This window comes from Branchiostoma floridae, chromosome 11, assembly GCF_000003815.2.
Source record: "Branchiostoma floridae strain S238N-H82 chromosome 11, Bfl_VNyyK, whole genome shotgun sequence".
Classification (NCBI taxonomy): Eukaryota; Metazoa; Chordata; class Leptocardii; order Amphioxiformes; family Branchiostomatidae; genus Branchiostoma; species Branchiostoma floridae.
Window position 1 is genome coordinate 5,828,763 of NC_049989.1, and position 16,921 is coordinate 5,845,683.

General features: G+C 39.7%; 2 protein-coding genes across 2 annotated transcripts; one reads left to right on the plus strand and one right to left on the minus strand.

Moving 5' to 3' along the window:
* Nucleotides 1-776: 776 nt before the first annotated feature.
* LOC118425837 (Meckel syndrome type 1 protein homolog) lies at nt 777-9,666 on the minus strand. The gene is made up of 20 exons (XM_035834946.1): nt 9,504-9,666; nt 9,041-9,153; nt 8,772-8,833; nt 7,882-8,037; nt 7,348-7,436; nt 6,879-7,010; nt 6,391-6,433; nt 6,000-6,087; nt 5,380-5,425; nt 5,179-5,215; nt 4,911-4,967; nt 4,744-4,786; nt 4,344-4,406; nt 3,387-3,457; nt 3,190-3,253; nt 2,960-3,067; nt 2,358-2,574; nt 1,964-2,023; nt 1,694-1,731; nt 777-1,217 (listed from the first exon to the last, which is right to left on the minus strand). Exons 1-20 carry the CDS (start codon nt 9,575-9,577, stop codon nt 1,144-1,146), a joined length of 1,635 nt encoding a protein of 544 aa, XP_035690839.1. The 5' UTR covers nt 9,578-9,666; the 3' UTR covers nt 777-1,143.
* An 82-nt stretch (nt 9,667-9,748) lies between these two features.
* Nucleotides 9,749-16,433, plus strand: LOC118425839 (tubulin polyglutamylase complex subunit 1-like). Its single transcript, XM_035834950.1, has 9 exons — nt 9,749-9,906; nt 11,010-11,100; nt 13,018-13,154; nt 13,451-13,514; nt 13,724-13,839; nt 14,384-14,519; nt 14,819-14,876; nt 15,213-15,293; nt 15,556-16,433. The coding sequence occupies exons 1-9, from the start codon at nt 9,840-9,842 to the stop codon at nt 15,571-15,573; spliced, it is 768 nt and encodes a 255-aa protein (XP_035690843.1). The 5' UTR covers nt 9,749-9,839; the 3' UTR covers nt 15,574-16,433.
* Nucleotides 16,434-16,921: the final 488 nt, after the last annotated feature.

Genomic DNA, 16,921 nt, shown 5'->3' on the forward strand with positions numbered 1-16,921 from the left:
CAGTATATTATCTCAAATTTCTAAATAAAGGGTTACAACTTTCTTTGGTTCGAGCGTTGACACGACAGCTTTAGTGTTATTTCGTTAAATACAATTTAATCTGATATATTTGCTGATATGAAACATACAAAAACCACGGAAGCATGAGGTACATGAGAGCATAAATCCCTTTTACACCCCCAGGTCAGCGTCCGCAAGCACACTTTGAAGTCAACAACACTTTTAACAACCTCACTACAGCTGTCTGAACCCATCAAAAACGGATTGAGAGCTCAAGCTTTAGTTTGGTCGATCTTGTCTCTCTAATGTTCTTTTATGACTAGCACTGTATTCATTTCCCCCCCTCTTCTTCAAATGGTATCTCAGTTGTATACTAGCGCAGAGGTTCTGCTCCGGTTTGGTCAGCAGAGAAGAAAATAGAAAGCCAGACAAAAACTCTCCCAAACACGTCCAAACCATTGCTTGCAGAGTACAATATCCCAGCTTTGGTGAAATTTTAAAGGCACCCAGAGCGATTTTTGATTTCAATTTTCAAGTCATTTTTACAGTCACACAGTAAGGTTACATAACACTATCTCATTGCATACCGACCTTTCTAATAATGATACAAATGTGCTAGTATGTTGAAGTTAATGTCAATATAGTACCGATTGTCTCATCCAGAATATTTTTTATTTGAATGCTCTGAAAACTGCTCTGGGCGCCTTTAACCAAGTGATGGGAAACAATATTTGAATATACAGACACTGTTTCAAACTTCCATACGTATACGTGAATGAGATAAAAATATTTTATTCACAACACAGACTATACAAATGTCAGAGGTTCAAAAAATCGATAAGCTATTATGAAATACATACATGTACATGTAGCTAGCAGGGGTACCAAAACTCTTTACACTTACAGTTTTGCAGATGACGTTATAGACAGTGAAGCTGATTGATTGATAGAATTTACAAAAAATATCTTCAATGTAATTTACAAAGAACAATACACAGTTACAGTTATTTTTTCTCTCCTCATGTTCCCATGTTCCAAGGAAGTCCTCAGTCAGTTGTTTTACATATACTGTTCCAATGAGACATTGAACAAGGCTGACATAAACACTTGGCATCATGTTGAAATAAAGTGACAGTACATCTGCTATGCTGCACCCATGGTGCTGGCTAAGTTTTCTCTGGCACTCTGCATCCTCTTCCTGGCCTTCTGGAAAGCATCTGAAACAAAGAAAGGAACCAATGACGACAGTGTTCTTTTTTTTTTTTTTGCATGGAACAGACAAGGGCAATGTGGCACTGAACTCAAGACTTATTTCAACAGTGCCACATAAAAAATACAAATGTACAGACAGAAGGTAAAGGTAGTCTTTTACATGAACCTCCCCAATGGAAATCAGTTGCCCATTTTTACACATGGGTGAAGTGAGGAAGGTCATGTTTAGTGCCTTTCCTAAGGGTACAACGTTAGGGGCACGGCAAGTATTGAACTCGGGACCTCTAGATTGCAAGCCCAACACTATACCAGTTACGCCACACATGACACCACATGAACAGTGATTGCGAGCTGACTTCTGCACTACCAAGCTTATGTGACTTGTTTCATTTTCCTTTAAACTTTGTATTGGGATACAACACATGGAAAACGGTGTTGAGAAAATAAAGTGAATCCAGATGTCCAAGGTACAGACACTTACCCAACACATTCATGATGTTACTCTGTGCACTCATGCCACTGCAAATATACAACATGGAATTCAGTACATCATCTTACAACATCCAACATGGATATATTCTAATCAAAGGTACAGTCTGGCATGTTACACTGGTACATGATAGTACTGCTTTTAATAAACAAATTAAAATGCATACAACAAGTGTCCAGAAAAACAGTGACATAATCACAAGCATACATCAGTATTTCCTGCACAACCTCTACATGAAACACTTTGTGCAAAAATACCCACCCCAGTCTGTCCAGTAGTGTGGCTGTTTTCCTCTTCTTTGTTGTGGTCTCCAAAAATGCCCTGAAAAGGGATAACAACTGTTACTATCCATAGCACTGCAAATCAGGCTACAAAAGGTGTAATCAGCATACAGTACACAGGCAGCAAGTCTATGTCCTAGATTCAAAATCTATGGCCTAGATTCAAAATTACTACCAGGTAACCAGAATTACTAAAGTCAAGTCAAAATTACTAACCAAAAGTCTTACTTAGGGCCAAGATTCAATATTACTAACCCCTTAAACCAAAATATGTTACCTTGCAGTCCAAGAATAGTTTCAAAGCATGTTTATATCAAATGAAAACATCTTCAGTTGACAATACACTCTTATACAAAACCCCAGCCCCTACTTACTGGCTTTGCTGTACACAGTACAGCTTGATCTGAATACTGCCCGATGATTCTGTACGGAAGCCGAACTTGCTGAGTCTCTGTCCGTCGAACGTGGTTGGTACCGCAGTGTATGTCGGATCCTCCAACTCCGGTGATCCTCCGACAAAAAATCTCCTCATGGGATCCACCAGGCTGTTACCCACTGGTCTCCAGGTGTGTATGGTCTTATGGTGAACACCTTGCAGCAATGACATGCATGTCAAAAAGGTAAATCTTTTATAGATACAAATATACTACTGTTGTTTTGACATGGAAAAAAGAAAACTAATGCAGAATAAGGTACGCCATACATTTTTTAACACTAATAAGAAATTTTTACCACTAATAAGGAGGTTATGTTTTCAGAAGAGTTTGTTGGTCTTAGTTATATGATTGATTGGTTGATTGAATTGATTGGTAAAGAAGGTAAGTAGACAACTTTGAATGGTGATATGTGGGTAGGCCTTGATCTAATGATGAAGCAGTGATTCACAAGTAATTATATTTTGGAAAAGGTATGGGTCCAAATTGTCCTGACTAATGTCTAGTTTGTCTAGTCTTTTCCTCACCACACCCTTACATACCTGGAGCTGAGGGAATACTGCAGTACCCGTACCCCTCTGTACGGTACCTCTGCCAGGAGTCCACAGACAGGACTTGGAGGAACAGTAGCGGCCACTGGGGCATGTCATCTGGAAGTCACCAAAGATCGTGTCAGGGGCAAGAAAAGTATGTCTTTGATGTACAGAATGTGACTGATATGAAAGGTTTTCATTTGGCAGAATTAATATACATCTAAGCACAATATACCTACCTTCTGTTTCATTTCTGAAGAAAACCTCATACTCAAATGGGTAGGAGAAGTAGGCCACATTATCCTGAGAAAAAAGATAAATTCAAGGTTAGTTAGCCAATCGATGTTTTGTTGTAAAGAGAATCAGAGTTTCTCCAAAGCCAAGTGCACATTTAAAAAATCATTAAAAATAGACATCACAGGCAGGTTGGTCCTACCCTGTCCTCCACTTTAGTGGCAACAGTGTGGGTGACTCCTGACAACTGCTGTCCATGGTCTGCGGTCCAGTCTGAAGAAAAAGTGAGATGTTTGACTCATATACAATGTACATGTAGTGCTAAAATCAGGTTCTGAATTGAAAACAAAGTGGCAGGAAATTATCTTCATTGCAACAGAAAACATGCATCAACATGTGTCTGGAAAATCAGTTGTAGATGGTGTTCAGCACCAAGGACAGGTCTCTGTGGATTTTGTTCAAGGTCTGGTATGTTTGCCAGTTTGTGGATGGTGTTCAGCACCAAGGACAGGTCCATGTGTGGATTGTGTTTATCACCAGAGACAGGTTGGTGTATGTATGGTGTTCAGCACCAAGGACAAATCTGTGTGTAGATGTTGTTCAGCACGAAGGACAGGCACATTTAGCTGTGTGGATGGTGTTGATGGACAGGTGTGTTTTCCCAATTGGCAGGAAACTATCTTAATTGCAACAGAAAACATGTATCAACATGTATCTGGACAATCAGCTGTAGATGGTGTCTAGCACCAAGGACAGGTCTCTGTGGATTTTGTTCAGGGTTTGGTATGTTTGCCTTTTTGTGGATAGTGTTCAGTACCAAGGACAGGTCTGTGTGTGGATGTTGTTCAGCACCAAGGACAAGTTTGTGTGTTGATGTTGTTTGGGATCAGGGACAGGTCTGTGTGGGGATTGTGTTTAGCACCAGGGACAGGTTGGTGTATGGATGGTGTTCAGCACCTAGGACAAATCTGTGTGTGGATGTTGTTCAACACCAAGGACAGGTACAATTTGCTGTGTGGATGGTGTTCAAGGACAGGTGTGTTTTCCCAGTGTGTGGATGGTGTTTTCAGCACCAAGGAAAAGTGTACCAATGGGTTGGATGTGGCATCCATTATATTGGTAAGTGCATACAACTGGTTTGTTTACAACTCAAACTTACTTCTTGGCAGTTCGAGGAAGAAGTTGATGTGCAGGTTGTCATACTCAAAATTCCTGGCAGAAACTGTAAAACAAACAACAAGACATGTTGAAAGGCAGACAGCCTTTAAAAGCTCCAGTTTCAGAAAGGACTGATGCAGAATAATGCAGACATTAGCTTATGGGGAAGAGCAGAACAGTGAGGAATGCAGGGGGGGGGGGGGTATGTGTGAATTAGCACCAGTAAATTAGCAACTATCTTCAGGTTGGCATTTTGTGCATATGTTTTCCTGTCCTAGAATTATGTCTTTAGGTCCTCTTTTTCCATGAAAACCAAGAATTTTATTCTATTTTCACACATCCTGATCCTTTCTGGTTTAGCCATTTTGCTTTAAGTTGTAGAGATTGACTGTTACAGTTACCTATTTCTCCATACAGATTCAACCTCAGGATGCCTGGAGGGGGCTGAAACAATGGAAAACATTGGAATATCACATTGTGAACTTACATAAAGTACAGAAAAACAACAATTTTTTTACTCTTGAAATACAGAAAGACAACAATCAGGTCATATTAGTGATATACAAACCATTTCAAACTGTTCACCCACACTGGCTGCTAAAGTCTCTATGTGTTTGGCATACAGCTGTAAAAGAGCATTACAACATTGGTCGTGCGATAAGAAAATAGGAAAAATATCAGTCTTCTCTAAAACTTTCATTTCGTTGACTATTTTTCATTAATGTAACATCCAATATGATGAGGAACACTAATAATACTAACATTTCACATTTGAATCAAAACTACAGTTTTACAACCAAAATCAATAATCATTAAGTTAGTACAAGAAGTCTCACCTCTTTGTACATCTTATGTTCTCTGTCCTGTTCTTGGCTGTAAATAACAGAGAAAAAAACAGCATTTGTAAAGGAAGTCTTAACATATATGTTTCAAATACATTCAAAGCTACTTACTGCGCTAAGTTGTGTAAATTTGCTATGTATTCTAAATAAACATATCTATGTCATAAAGGTTAAAAAGATATGTTGTCTATTCACCTGCTCATAGCCTTTGACACATGCTGCAGTGTGTATTCATAGATTTCTGAAAGAGATAGTCAGACAACATCATCTTGACACTACAAGTATGTAAACATTAATTCAAATGGGACAATAGACATGACATTTTAGTGTTAGATTTGATAAGAATCTCATGCAACAAAAAAAATAGTTTCCTGTGCAGATCCTCTCCTGTGGCCTATGCAATTGACAACCAAAGCAGTTTCCTGCAAAAGCCAATCCTGCAGTTTCCTGCTAGATCTTTAATTCACGATTAACATAATTTATGTGAAAATGCTACATTAAGGGCTTTAGATTGTCTGCATTTTGTTAAAATCATTCAATTTTTTTTAAAGTGCAACAAAATTTTGTTCTATTACATTTGCTCTAAAAATGCATGAATTCCATATGATTTTGAAATGATATGGATCAATGGTTTTAATTGGAGACAAATTTTACTGCAATGATAAAGTGTGCCAAAAAAAAACATTTTCCTATATTTTCTATGTGCCCTGATTTGGCATGCCCTGGTTTTATTGCTTCTTTTTTATGCCTTTTTATTGCTTATCTATCATATGTGCGATGTGGTCTTTTTGCTTTGTTGGCTTTGTTATTCTGACCTCGTCTCTCCCCCTCCGTCTCCAGCCTGTAGGGGCCTCGACTGCGGTTGAAGTCTGGTTTGATACTGATGACTCCATTGTTATCCACCTGTGGATGATGATGATGGAAGAGTAAATCATGTTAAAATCTGTTATACAAAAAGGACTATACTAAAACACTTCTGGCCAGAATTGGAATAATGTTGTTTATTTAGTTTTACCACATTAGTGGAAGGATTGACTTAACAGGTGACTATCACTTTTTAACATGTCAACCCAGAGACTAGACTGCAAGGTTTGATCCTACACCAGGAAGGATCCCTACTCTTTTCTATAAGTGTAGCGGGTTCTTCAATGTGCTTGAGGTGTGGCCTTCCCAAATACGGTACCTCCATTGTGAAGAGAAACATACCTGTATTGTGCAGAGGACGTATTCATCTGACAGCTCAGGGGTTCTGTTAAAGAAGAAAATGCTTTCTTATAATTTCTCATTGAAGAAATACAAATACAAATCTATGTCCCAGAATAGCCTGATTTGATCAAGCTTCTACTAAAGTATACAGCCTGCCCAACATTGCAGGTAGGAGCCAGTTACAGCCAGGACAGCAGAGTTTGTGTTATACAGACTAAGTCCCAGAATACTGTAAATGCAGAAATGTTCGCGGTGGATGTAAATGTTCGCGGTTTTCGCAGTGACCACTTCACCGCGAAATTAAAACCACTGTGAAAAGCCGTTTTTCCTGCTACCGCGAAACTAAATCCCCGCGAACTTAAATGCATTTACAGTAACTGAAGATTTCAACACACTTTCCAGACATGGTTATTACCAAGTTTAACTCATCTTTTATGCCAGCATATCTCTAACACCTATTGTTTGCTGTCTTATAGCATAGAACTGACCTGTTCCTGGCACTGAGATCAGCCATGATGTACATGGTCTGTTGTGGTGTGTTGATGACGTGGTTGTTACGTATGAAGTCTTCAGTCGGCTTCATGTTCACTAAGTTCTTATTCCTTGGGATGTTTCCTCCTCTACAACATTAACAATAAAACGTCATGGAGATGACAGCAGAACATATCAATGAATCATCAAGAACTCATAATTAAAAGTATAATGCATAACCTAACTTAACCTTCCCATCCTGACAGTCTCCAGTTGAACAAAATTACCTCGACGGAACTCCTTCCAGACTATAAACTGACCAAAATCTTCCCCACAACTACTTCCTCTCACAGTGTCAAGCACCAGGGCTGGTTGCTTCACTATACATTCTACCATCTGCATTTTACTCTGTAGCAAACTATAACATTTATATTTGATGTAGTATTGTAGAAGTATGACTACAAGTATACGGCAGCTGTGTGTCACCTGTCAGCATGTCTGCGCCTGCGCACCTGGCTCATCCGCTCCACAAGAAACGACTGGTCCTCATTGGGTGATGTTGTCATGGTGTCATACTTAAGACAGAGAAACATTTTTTTTACCCTTACTGTCAAATTCTGAGGAATGTATGTCCTCAATAGTTAATACAAAAACTTAGTATGCGATACACATGTAATGACTTGTGCCAAGAATGTTATGTTTCAGTGCCAATGTGTGTGTGAGTGTGTGTGTGTGTGTGTGTGTGTGTGTGTGTGTGTGTGTGTGTGTGTGATATTTGGTAGGTGGGAATACAAAGGTCAAGTTGCAGGTGAAATTCTGGTTCCAGTACAAGTACAGCAAGAACCTGGCAAAAAGTGGCTTTTGTAAACAAGGAAAAACTCCTAAGATTTAAACAAGGAATGACAGCAAAAAAACACAATAGCAATGATCATAGCAGTCTTGCAATAACTTCAACCCTTCTAACACAACCATTGCCAACCTATCTCTTAGATTAAAATGAATTAAAATTTTCATATTTACCTCCTCCAGGTTAGTAAACCTGTCGTGATCCACGTAGGAGAATATCCGCTTGTTGGGTCGACCTCCCTTCTGTTCTAGTGAGGTGACCTCATGGTTGTACTTCTCATCTAGGTACGTCAGCACGTTGCTCTTATTGCTGTACACATCCATTTCTCTCTGGGATGAAATGACATGAAAATGCTTGAAAAAGACATGGACTCATCATGTGCAAGAAGAATTGTTTAGGGCAGAAGTAGCCGTTTGCTATAGAGTATACACACTAGTTAATGTTTTGTTTTTCATGAAATTAGTATTGATGGAATCAAGGTTATGATCATTCTCCTACGCAGAGGGACCACAGTCGTGTCAAAATGACTTGTGTTACCTCTGCTTTCTTGTGCAATCAGACCTGTTAGGGAGCGCCCTACTTATAAATATTAATGAGCTTGCCCTTATATGGGCAGTCAGCCGTTGAGGATCGGGCGTAGGAGGATGGAGCCATGTAATATGTAACATGATTGGCTGATAGCTTCCCAGCGGCCTTTGCGAGACAGCTTGCGACAACAACAAGCCCAAGAAAGGCCTATTCTCTGATTGGTTGACAGCTTGTTTGTGGTGACAATCATAATAACCACTGATAGGGCATGGGATAGCAGGGCCCCATAAGGTAATGCCGTTGGGGACCGGGCGTTAGGAGGATGGGTTATGATCTACATCTAAGCTGTACAGCTACTAGTAGTAGTAGTGGCAATGCGGAATTTCCAAAATGTATGTACAAAATTTACTTACAATCTTTTGCAAGGTTATACCAGGGGTGGTTATATACATGTATTACAGGTACAGGTGCATGTAATGATGCACATTGTTTGAGTTCAGATGTTTTACACCTGGTAGTTCTTGTATGACAATACCTGACTGAACAGCTTCTGCTGCCACTGAAAGGTAAACTCCTCTCTGTCATCAGGGCGTGGTCCTGTGGGAGTCACAAAGTAAATCATAAGAAGTGAGGCATCATAATAAAGTTACCGGGGTAAGTTGATATACCTAAGGCTGAGCTATTGTTCCTTCAATACAAAACTTTTGGTACTACTGACATGACGTTCCTGTCAATAATCATTTTGCACTATTGACAGGATGTTCCTTTGACAATCTTAATCTTAATCCGTGACCGGATACAGACCCATGGAAGCCCTGCTGCCCATGTCTCCCATCTCCACATGACTCCGCCCCTCCTGCTGAACAACATTGTGCTGGGGGATGATGGTGGCCGAGGTGATGCGGTGGAGGGTCACTCTGGGAGAAACAGAGGGCAATCAACAAATTATGATGGCAGACTTCACCCCCTTACATGTACAATGTGACATACTGAGAAAGATGTTGGGGAAGTGTACTCCCAGCCCCAGTTCCCATACACTTTCTCCCTGATCCCAGCAATGTGCCATTATCAATACCCATTGTCATGCAACGTTATTCAGAATTCAATCAAGGTGTGAATTATATGTGATTCTTCTGCCGAGCAGCCGTAACTATGGACGCCATACGGAAAGGCAGCCATCAATTTGACTATAGTGCGAGCTTTTAAACCTATCAAATCTACATCACAGGACTCTTTGTATCTTAGTGCTTTTGTCTAACTGACTCACTTGATCCTGAAGTTGTTAATGGGATCTCTGGAGCGGTAATATGCCGTGCTCTTGTCAGTCGACCAGTTGTCCATTTTTCAAGTTTGGTGAAAAAATGTACCCATGGTGCATCGCGATTACTGATTGTTCCAATACAAAATAGGTACAATATTCCTCTATAGAGATTACAATACAGAATTCAACTACACATTTGTCCGTAAATTACCAGCTTCTATTTGTTACTTTTAGTATTTAACTTGGTTAATGACATTTTCTGCTTGTTTGATTCAAGATTTTTAGAGTTATATACATTAATTTACCAAGGAGTCCCCCTTACCCATATGGTGTTGTCCCAAGATGGCGGAGAAAAGGAAGCCTGCCTCCGCTGACGAGAAGATGCCTGAGTCAAACCGTGATTTTCTCGGTATGTGGGACAGTGTAGTAAAGCTAACACGCGAGATATGATTCCTGGTATCCCTTAGTCGGGAATTCCGTTATAGAATAGCCAGTATGTTGTTTTATAAATGCGTCATTCCGAACAGAAATTGGTGTAACTGAAACAACCAGAGGGGCGAGTAAGAACAGAAAGAAACAACACCCCGACTCCCGGGATTCGAACCCGCGCCGAACCCGGGCAGCCGGATCACAAATCGAACGTGCAAACCGTTCGGCCAAAAGGCTTAAGCCGTTAGGCGTCTTCGGTTTAGCAGTCCTTGAACACCACTGTTACACTACTCCCCCTTTTCTTTTCAAGATTCGTCCTCGAATCTCCGAGATCGACATCCCTGTGTGGCACATACTAGCCTGTTAATCACAGGGCCGGCGTGGGAACCAGTGAAACAACCAGAGGGGCGAGTAAGAACAGAAAGAAACAACACCCCGACTCCCGGGATTCGAACCCGCGCCAAACCCGGGCAGCCGGATCACAAATCGAACGTGCAAACCGTTCGGCCATAAAGGCTTAAGCCGTTAGGCGTCTTCGGTTTAGCAGTCCTTGAACACCACTGTTACACTACTCCCCCTTTTCTTTTCAAGATTCGTCCTCGAATCTCCGAGATCGACATCCCTGTGTGGCACATACTAGCCTGTTAATCACAGGGTCGGCATGGGAACCAGTGAAACAACCAGAGGGGCGAGTAAGAACAGAAAGAAACAACACCCCGACTCCCGGGATTCGAACCCGCGCCGAACCCGGGCAGCCGGATCACAAATCGAACGTGCAAACCGTTCGGCCAAAAGGCTTAAGCCGTTAGGCGTCTTCGGTTTAGCAGTCCTTGAACACCACTGTTACATAACCAAAAGGAGCAATTAGTATGCTCCTTGTTGTTGTATAGAAGGGGAGGGGTGGGACGTAAACATCGGAATTCAAAACATCGATCTGACACAAATTTTGCATTTACACGAAATCAATAGTTTGTGGCAATTGGTGTTTAAATTCAAGCACACATATTCTAGGCAATGGTTGTGGATATCAAATATAAATCAGAGCCCAATGAATCAGAATTTGCATTGACTTGCCTTTTGCAGAAAAATCAGCGGTTCGAAGCCTACTGAGAGGTGCCATATCCAAGCTGATAGAAAACCGCCCAGAAGACCCGATAGCATTCCTGGCAGAGTAGTAAGTACCCTCACTGTCACTAATAATGAACTGTTCCAAAATCTGTCTTACTCAGTATCTTTTTATTATTCCATTCACATTTTAAAAACCCGGTAAGCATACAGATGACGTTACATAATCGTATAACTTTTAGGGTTGTTGTATACATGATACATTGTATCAAGAATTGTCAACCATGTGCACATGATTTGAATTGTGCATGTGTACATCTTTTTCCTTGGTATCAACAAAAACCTTAGTAAGATTCAAAGATATAAAGCAAAATGTAACGCCCTTTTAAGATAAACCTTAATCCAATACTGCAATGTTTCATTGTAAAGCAAGTTTGCCATTTCTTTCTGCTCAAATGTCTTACTTTCTTGTGATTATTAGTCTGTGACCAGACCCTCTGGTCGACAGACTTTTAGTTTTGTCACGTTTACGCGCGTTCGCAGCTGTATCTGTATGTTCCCGTTGTCTGAATTCTATGTGGTTTGGCAGGTCCTTTGTACTGAGGTTGACGATGATGCACGTGAACTTTTTTTTGCGGCAGGTGGTTTTATTATGGATTTTATAAAAATAACACCCCTACAATTTGTTCGTCTTGCGGTGTTTTGGTCCAGATCCTCTGTATGTGGGTCATGGTGTCATTGGAATTTGTCAAGCAGATGCGTGGTGTTACCTGATCGTCAAAGTTATTCGCGTTCGCATCGGTATCTGCATGTTCCCGTTGTCGCATACGTACGTTGTTTGGCAGGTCATCTGCACTGAGGTTGACGATGATGCACGTTTTTTTTTTGTGTTTTTGCGGCAGTTGGTTTTATTAGGGACGCAATAAAAATAACACCCCTACAAAATGTTCATCTTTCGGTGTATTAGTCCAGATCCCCTGTATATGGGTCATGCTGTAATTGAGATATTGCAAGCAGATGCGTGATGTTCTCTGGTCGTCAATGTAACGCGCGTTCGCATCTATATCTGCATGTTCCCGTTGTCGCATACGTTTGTGGTTTGGCAGGTTCTCTACACATAGTTGGACGATGATGCAAGGTGTTTTATTTTTTCGGCAGCTGTTTTTATTATGTATGTAATAATTTCAGAAATCACCCCTGCAAATTGTACGTTTCACAGTGTATTGGCCCATGTCTGCATATGGTGCCCGTTGAGGTAATTGGGTATAGTTAAGCAGATGCGCGATATGTGCAAGAATTTTACGCGCGTTTGCTTTCTACCTCTTATTCAACAAGTTTATCCGTACTACTTTATGTACCAGCATCATGGACCCCGGGATTCACCCATTAACACTGTGTCATGCTACCTTATGGCTTCACACTAGTTAAAAACTTATCGCACAGTTCATCATCAACAGCTGTGTGTTATCGTATGTGGGACATGGGAACCGACATCTAATGTTCCACTAATGACCCTGTCAATCAAATACCTCCTGTCGCCGTTTGCAATGAAGCGTGTAAGAATTCTCGTCCCAAATGAAGTTTAGCCATATTATATTCCCGGACTTCGACTAAGAAACATCAAGGTCCTATTCCGTGCTTCATACTTATTACGTCCATAACAGAAACATGTTAATACTTGGTGCGTTTGTCAGTCTGCCTGTCGGTCTTGTAGGTGTGTCTGTGTGTGAATGTGCCTGTGTATTAGAGTAGACCATCCGGTAACTTATCGTCACCATATCTTTTTGACTTTGGCCACATGTTATCTCACAATCCATACCTGTTTAGTAAGATTCACATGACACAGAAATATTAGGCAACTTTAGATACAACGATATATCTAACACCATGAAAAGAATCATATAGGATATAAGCACAACGTCACACACCAAAGAAGACAAAACAACCAACATATACCAGACCGACGTCACAGACTATGTTACCTACGGTCACTTGTTTATATTTTGATTCTGTTCTCTTTCTCCAGTTTTGACTCAGCGGACAACAAGCCGGGAAGTAACAAAGTTGCCAAGGCACACCAGGAGCTGCTGCTCACCCACCACAGTCGGCCGGCCTTCGAGTCCAACATGATGCTGGCCTACCAAATCCTTAGTGCACCTAAAAGTCAGTCCAAAATGTCATACCATACACAACACTACATATCATATTGCACCATTTTACATAAAACATGTGTGACTGTAAGAGTTGGATAAATATTTGTGCAAATTTTTTTTTCTTTTATGTTTCAAAGATTGAGCAGCACTATTTGTCATTAGATCTGCCTTGACTGGATTTGTAGAATGAACCTTTAAATGAATGGTAGACGAGATGGATTTTAAAATATTGAGACCCTACCATACAACAATGGAAACAAATCCTTCGATTTACCAGTATGGTATTTTTTTTCTTTCCATTCTCAGATGCAAAAAGCAAAGCTGGTCTGAAGGGTGATCTATTTACAGAGCTGCTGACAAAGATACTCAGGTAGGTTTCTCATCTTTTATCTCAATCTTTTACACATCAATCATTCTAGATTTAATGTGTCTACATAAATGGCAATATTGCAATTGACAGAAGTAACAACAAGATAATCATTAATGCCTATTTTTTTACTGTGATAGATTGCTTAATGGAAAGCTAAGACAAATATCAGCCTTGGCAATGAGTATAACGTCATTTATTTGTTTTGACAGGGAGGTGCCTGGAGAGGTCTCAGAAGTTCTGCTGAAGAAACTTCTCTGCTATGAAAATGAGGTCATCCCATATGACATCTTCCACTCCGGGGTCATGACCTGCTTCATTTTCTTAGGTCTGTAATTGTGACTGTGTTTGTGTGGAGTTTATCAAGACGTGAAAATGCTTGTAAGGAAGAGTGTGACAGCTCATTCTGTTTATCAATCTGTAGTACTCACTACTGTGAACATGTACACTGGTATGGAACTAGACTTGTATAGAAATGTTTAGTTGCAGTTCCAGAAAAAGCCTAAAGGTCAGAAACCAATTCAAACTTCTCTTGCTTATATTCTCCTTATTGTTCTGAACCATCTGCAAATGTAAGACCTTCCATAGATCGTGAAATTTGCTGTATTTGTGTTTAATATTGAGAATTGAACTAAAATGATTTGCATGAAGTATATTTTCAAAATTGCTTGTATATCTATACCAACGTGCAATTTTACATGATGTAACAGAAAAAAAGATTTCCTTTCACACATATTCCATGGGTTCAGATCAGGATTTAAACCAAGTCTGGACCTGAACCTGAACCTCTTGACCTGAATCTAGATCTGAACCCGAACATCAGTTTAGGTACACAGCATGAAGTCTGAGTTTTTTTTGTCTTCTCCTTTCAGACTTCTATGCAGAGGCAGATGGGTTGTTTACTGTTCTTGACACTTCACGCAAAAAGGAAGTTGACAAGGAGCTGTGTGATGTGGTGTTGAACCAGCTGAATGCTGCCATGACTGCAACTAAGGATGATCCAAAAAGGTATTTGTGAGGAGATCATAAGGTTCAGAAAATTCTGCTAAGACATACACAGACATGCACCATCAGAGTTGTTTAATATGTAGTAGTACATGTAGCAGTAGTCCACTGTGTTCTGCTGCTGCAGTGGTCTGTAGCTGCAATCAGTTGTTTTTGTAGCTTTACACAATCTGCCATTGCTTTTCCTTTATGTTGGTCTGGTGTACTGTGGTTACTAGACATTCCCATGTGTTGAGACAATTCTGTATAGGTGTATTTATCAATAGACTGGTAATTCAGACAATATCTTCATTACTTTGCAGTATTCTGGAGGGAGCTTCCAAACTCAGACCGGATGCTCTGGCTATTGCCCTGGATAATGTGAGTTATATTTACTTATTGATTAGAGATATGCGTATTACATGTACTAACCTCCTCTCTCTCAATTGGAGATGTACATAATACACGTTCAAAGGCTGTGTCACATTTACAACAGTTATAAACCACTGCAATAATGATCACTTGAAAGGTAATCCTTACAGTTCCCCTGCACAACAAGTACAGTGAAATTACCCTCTACTTGTGTAATATGTGCACATGTATTAGAGTAACTTCCAATTGTATGTGTACACACACCAGTTCCATATTTTTTTTACCAACTATTGAGTCAAAAACTTTAAATGGTGTTAACAACTTCTTTTATTTTTGTCTCTTCAGGCTTTTGACAGTGTGGTTTATGATGAAAGCATGGCCAGGGATGAATTTGTCATGACTGCTGTAATCATGTTTATTGCAAAGGTAATATCTTGCTTTCCTACAGTTTGATTAAGGTCCTTCCCAGACTGTTTCTTGCCATTTGTGCAAAGTGGGCTATGTAATTATCAGAAAACAATGATTATAATTTATATGACATTATTGGTAAACACATTCTGCAAAGGTGATTCATAGAGAGCTTCCTTGCATACATATGTAGTATAATAAAAATGAAGTACATGTCCAAGTCTTTCAATAATTTCATTTTCCTGAAAACACTTTCATTTATGTTTCTTATTATTCACAGGTGAAGCCACTGAGATAGTTTGTCTGACAGACTATAATTGCACGAGGGACCATTGACTATCTGTGTCTGCAAACCTAGAATGGGTGCTGTATTGCTAAATTAGCCATTATGATGTCTGCCTGCCTTACTTCTCTCTTTTACACCATGTACCTTTATTTTGGAAGATACAAGCTCTTTTAAGTGCTTCGGAAGCAAAGCTGCAAGCAATATCACAGCAGGCATCATCTCTAAAGATTTGGAAAGGCAACATGTTATTTATTTAAGAATATCATATCAGTAAACATTTACTGAAGAACTGCCCAAGGCTATGGAGGATAGGGAAGGATGGAGGAAGAGAATCATGGCCATCCGTGCAACCAGCACGCCTGGATGATGATGAAACATTTACGGGATCTACATTTCTATCTACAAAGGAATCATGCTTTGATTTCAGAGGAACAACAAAAAGATTTCGAGACAAAGGGAGTTAACTAGTAGTTTGAATTCCTGTAACTCTTCTCCTGACCCTAGGCAAGAATTTTTGGTCCTTACTGAAACAATGGTATATTTTGTACTTGCACAATGGTTAATACATTATAAAAGACTGTTTGTACAAATGTAAATATCTTATTTCTGCAGTGTGTTTGTATTATATACATTTGGTGCAATCTGATACATGTTAGATGAAATACATACTACCATATATGGTTAATTAAAATCTGTGGATAGAAGTGGTAGGCCTGCACATGCATTTGAAATTGTATTAAAGTTTGTTGTGAGAACTTGTTGCTTAATGCTAGTAAATTTGTACATTTTGCTGTGTCATGAGATCTATCATGGAGCTTTACATCAGCTGATTAAAGCATCTTAAGTCTATTAAACACTATTTTTGTAAAAACAACAACAAGGTCTGGAGTCTGAGTTGATGATCATTTCTGTGTGAGGACAGATTGTGAAGTAAGGGATTCCTCTACTGCTAACATTCTTCAACATAACATGTTCTCATATGTAATTTCAAATACATAACTTAGCTGCCAGTGACTTATTTTCTTTGTGTCTTTTAAATGATCTTGTTTGGCTTTTTGAAGAAATTAAGATAGACACATAAAAGTTACTTCTTCTCAGTGCATCAATATGGTATTCATAAATCAAAAGACTGAAAATAACTAAAAGCCCATGAATAGCCTGGGTAACGTTACCATCTGGGTTGTAGTTCGCTCATATGTGAATATGTTTACTTCTGAACAGCAGAGAAGCGACTGTTTATAGTGTTATATAAATGTCAGAGCAAGAAGCGACTGTATGTAGTGTACACAAACGCTGGAGTGAACTACTTTATGGATGGTACCCAGGCTACATGATTATCACGAGGGTTGTAAGATAATTG

Excerpts from the sequence above, each read along its gene's own strand:
- LOC118425837 (XM_035834946.1), bottom strand. The coding sequence starts at position 9,577 with ATGGACAACTGGTCGACTGACAAGAGCACGGCATATTACCGCTCCAGA. Across the intron at positions 4,787-4,910 it reads TGGGTGAACAGTTTGAAATG|CCCCCTCCAGGCATCCTGAG; the intron begins GTTTGTATATCA and ends CCATTGTTTCAG. Across the intron at positions 2,024-2,357 it reads TACTGTGTACAGCAAAGCCA|GGCATTTTTGGAGACCACAA; the intron begins GTAAGTAGGGGC and ends ATCCCTTTTCAG.
- LOC118425839 (XM_035834950.1), top strand. The coding sequence starts at position 9,840 with ATGGCGGAGAAAAGGAAGCCTGCCTCCGCTGACGAGAAGATGCCTGAG. Across the intron at positions 11,101-13,017 it reads ATAGCATTCCTGGCAGAGTA|TTTTGACTCAGCGGACAACA; the intron begins GTAAGTACCCTC and ends CTCTTTCTCCAG. Across the intron at positions 13,840-14,383 it reads GACCTGCTTCATTTTCTTAG|ACTTCTATGCAGAGGCAGAT; the intron begins GTCTGTAATTGT and ends TTCTCCTTTCAG.